General features: G+C 38.4%; 1 protein-coding gene across 3 annotated transcripts in view; it reads right to left on the bottom strand.

The window, feature by feature from the left end:
* Window positions 1–2,500, bottom strand: part of rps6ka3b (ribosomal protein S6 kinase, polypeptide 3b) — a 36,807-nt gene that overhangs the window by 21,871 nt on the left and 12,436 nt on the right. Inside the window, exon 1 of one of the 3 annotated variants that reach the window (XM_034559642.1) lies at window positions 2,303–2,434. The exons of the other annotated variants lie outside the window; for them this stretch is intronic. Coding sequence (XP_034415533.1) covers window positions 2,303–2,344 — 42 coding nt within the window. The 5' untranslated portion in view covers window positions 2,345–2,434. Of the gene's footprint in view, window positions 1–2,302; window positions 2,435–2,500 lie in introns of those variants that run through there. 3 annotated transcript variants of the gene reach the window in all.

The following is a 2,500-nucleotide window of genomic DNA, read 5'->3' as shown; positions in this document are numbered from 1 at the left end:
CACACACACACACACATTTACATTGACATTTGAGGCGTTTAGCTGATGCTGTTACCCACAGCGACTCACACTGACAGCAACAGTAGAAAAAAGACTTAGATTAACAGGATTTTAGTGTCCCTCTCTCTCACACACACACACACACACACACACACACACACACACACACACTATAGGGATAAAAATACATAAGAATAGTCTGGTTGGTATTATTAACAAAGTCCCAGTTGTGTCTATTTTTAATAACAGAGTTAATAAAGAATATGCAAGTGAGACTGGAAATGCAGCGTCACTTTTCTCTCATTTCCTGCATCTCTATCACTCACACACACTCTCACACACACACACACACACACACACACACACACACACACACACACACACACACACACACACACACACACACACACACACACACACACACACACACACACACACACACACACACACACACACACGCAGAGCTGGTTCCAACATGACTAACTGAAGAAAAGAGCTCCATCTACAGAAACTAAAACAGCATCAACAGAAACTAGTGAAGAAGAACAGGTGATCTCTGGGAAATGTAGTCCAGTGACAGACGCCAATTACCTCAGATTCAGATGTAAAAATTGACATTTTTAGAGTGAGACACATTAAAAGAAGAATGTTGTTTTACAGCATTAAGCTGAAATACCTTTAATTTAATTGTGGTTCATCATATTATTATTCATTTATTTTTCTGTGTAGTAGTTTAGTCTAATAAATATTGCATTAATAAAGAACTCGATCCTTTATTAATTTGTCTGCATATGAAATAAAAGGGCTCCGACCACAATGCTAAGAACTCCACAGCAACCCTGAGATTAAGATTTAAATAATAAACTAAATTAATTAAATTGACAATAGTTTTATTGTGTGGCGTCCTAAATTTAATTTAATTAATGATGTCTTGTCGCGGAAACTCGGCACCGTCATTATTTTTAAACAAATTGATGGGTAAATTATTCATAATTGAGTTATTAATAATCGTAACATAGTTTTCGTAATACATTTATTATTATTTATTAAAACGGCGACAAGCAATAATGCAACATTACTCTTTACAGAAATATTTTTTTAATTAAAAAGGTGGATTTGTCTTTATTTTCAATGTGTACAGTGGGTGGAAATCTGGAGACAAAAAGAAAGAAATGACAGGGAGAGAGAGTTTAATCTAAATTAAAAGATGGAGAATGTAGAAGTTGTAGGAGGATATGATTGAGATATGATTGAGAGCAGAGGCCGAACTTCACAGAACAGAAAGAGCATTAAGTATAAATGTGGAGGAGCAGAGGGAGGACATCATCATTTATTCAAGAACTGGCAAGACAAAATCCTCAATCACAGCCCTGCACACACACACACACACACACACACACACACACACACACACACACACACACACACACACACACGCACGCACGCACGTGTCCTTTCCTTCGTTATGCTGTTAACTGATCCATCAAGAAGTACACAGAGGTGATGAAATAGATCAGTGGGAGGATTTGATCCATCGGGGCAAAAATAAATCGTTTTTAAGTCAAAGAGTGACATAAAAATGTGAGGAAAGAAAAAGTAGAAGATAAAACACCTTGTTGGGTGAGTGGGAACTAAAACAATTGCACCTGATGAAACATTCAGCAGTTAACATGAGATTCTGGGTCAGTTTTTGAATAATTTTGGCATTATTTGGCATCATCTTTATTAAACCTAACTCAGTATGTCATCACCTTTATTAAACCTGACTAAGTATTTCAGTATATATATAATTTATAAATCCCGGGATTTAACTCCTAAAACTATACGTAGTTAATTTAAATGTTAATCTCTTTCTTTTAGGAGATTGTTGAGAGGAATCTTTGAAAAACGAGAATATACAATGTAGGAAAAACATTTACTGAACGACCATTGTGTGACAGAAAGAGAGAGAGGGGGGGGGAGGGGGAGAGAGAGAGAGAGAGACAGTGAAAGAAAGTGAGACGGGGACACAGAGAGAGAGAGAGACAGTCAGGGTCATGAGGAAGGGCGACATCTCTCTTTGTTGCCACGCCGACAGCGTTACCATGGTAATCTGTGCATAACACACACAAACAAACATACACACACATACACACACACACCCTAAACAGACATAAACAGACTATGAAATGCCAGAAAGAAACAAACACAGACAGCCAGCAAAACGACGGTCTGTAACAACAGACTGTATGTCTGCATGGTGTGTGTGTGTGTGTGTGTGTGTGTGTGTATGTGTGTGTGTGTTTGTGTGTGTAAACTGTACCTTAAACTGCCTGTTCAAGATGTGAAATAAAAGTGTCTTCATTGTGCTCCTCTCCCGTCACAACGCCGTCACAAACTGATTCACTGACCAACTTATTAAAGCACACAGTGCAGAGGGAATTAAACACACACACACACACACACACACACACACACACACACACACACACACACGCACACGCACACACAGGAAAGCCCT

Source organism: Cyclopterus lumpus, chromosome 20 (genome assembly GCF_009769545.1).
Source record: "Cyclopterus lumpus isolate fCycLum1 chromosome 20, fCycLum1.pri, whole genome shotgun sequence".
Taxonomy (NCBI): domain Eukaryota; kingdom Metazoa; phylum Chordata; class Actinopteri; order Perciformes; family Cyclopteridae; genus Cyclopterus; species Cyclopterus lumpus.
The sequence above is the reverse complement of the archived record's forward strand: the minus strand, read 5'-3'. Positions and strand labels throughout refer to the sequence as shown.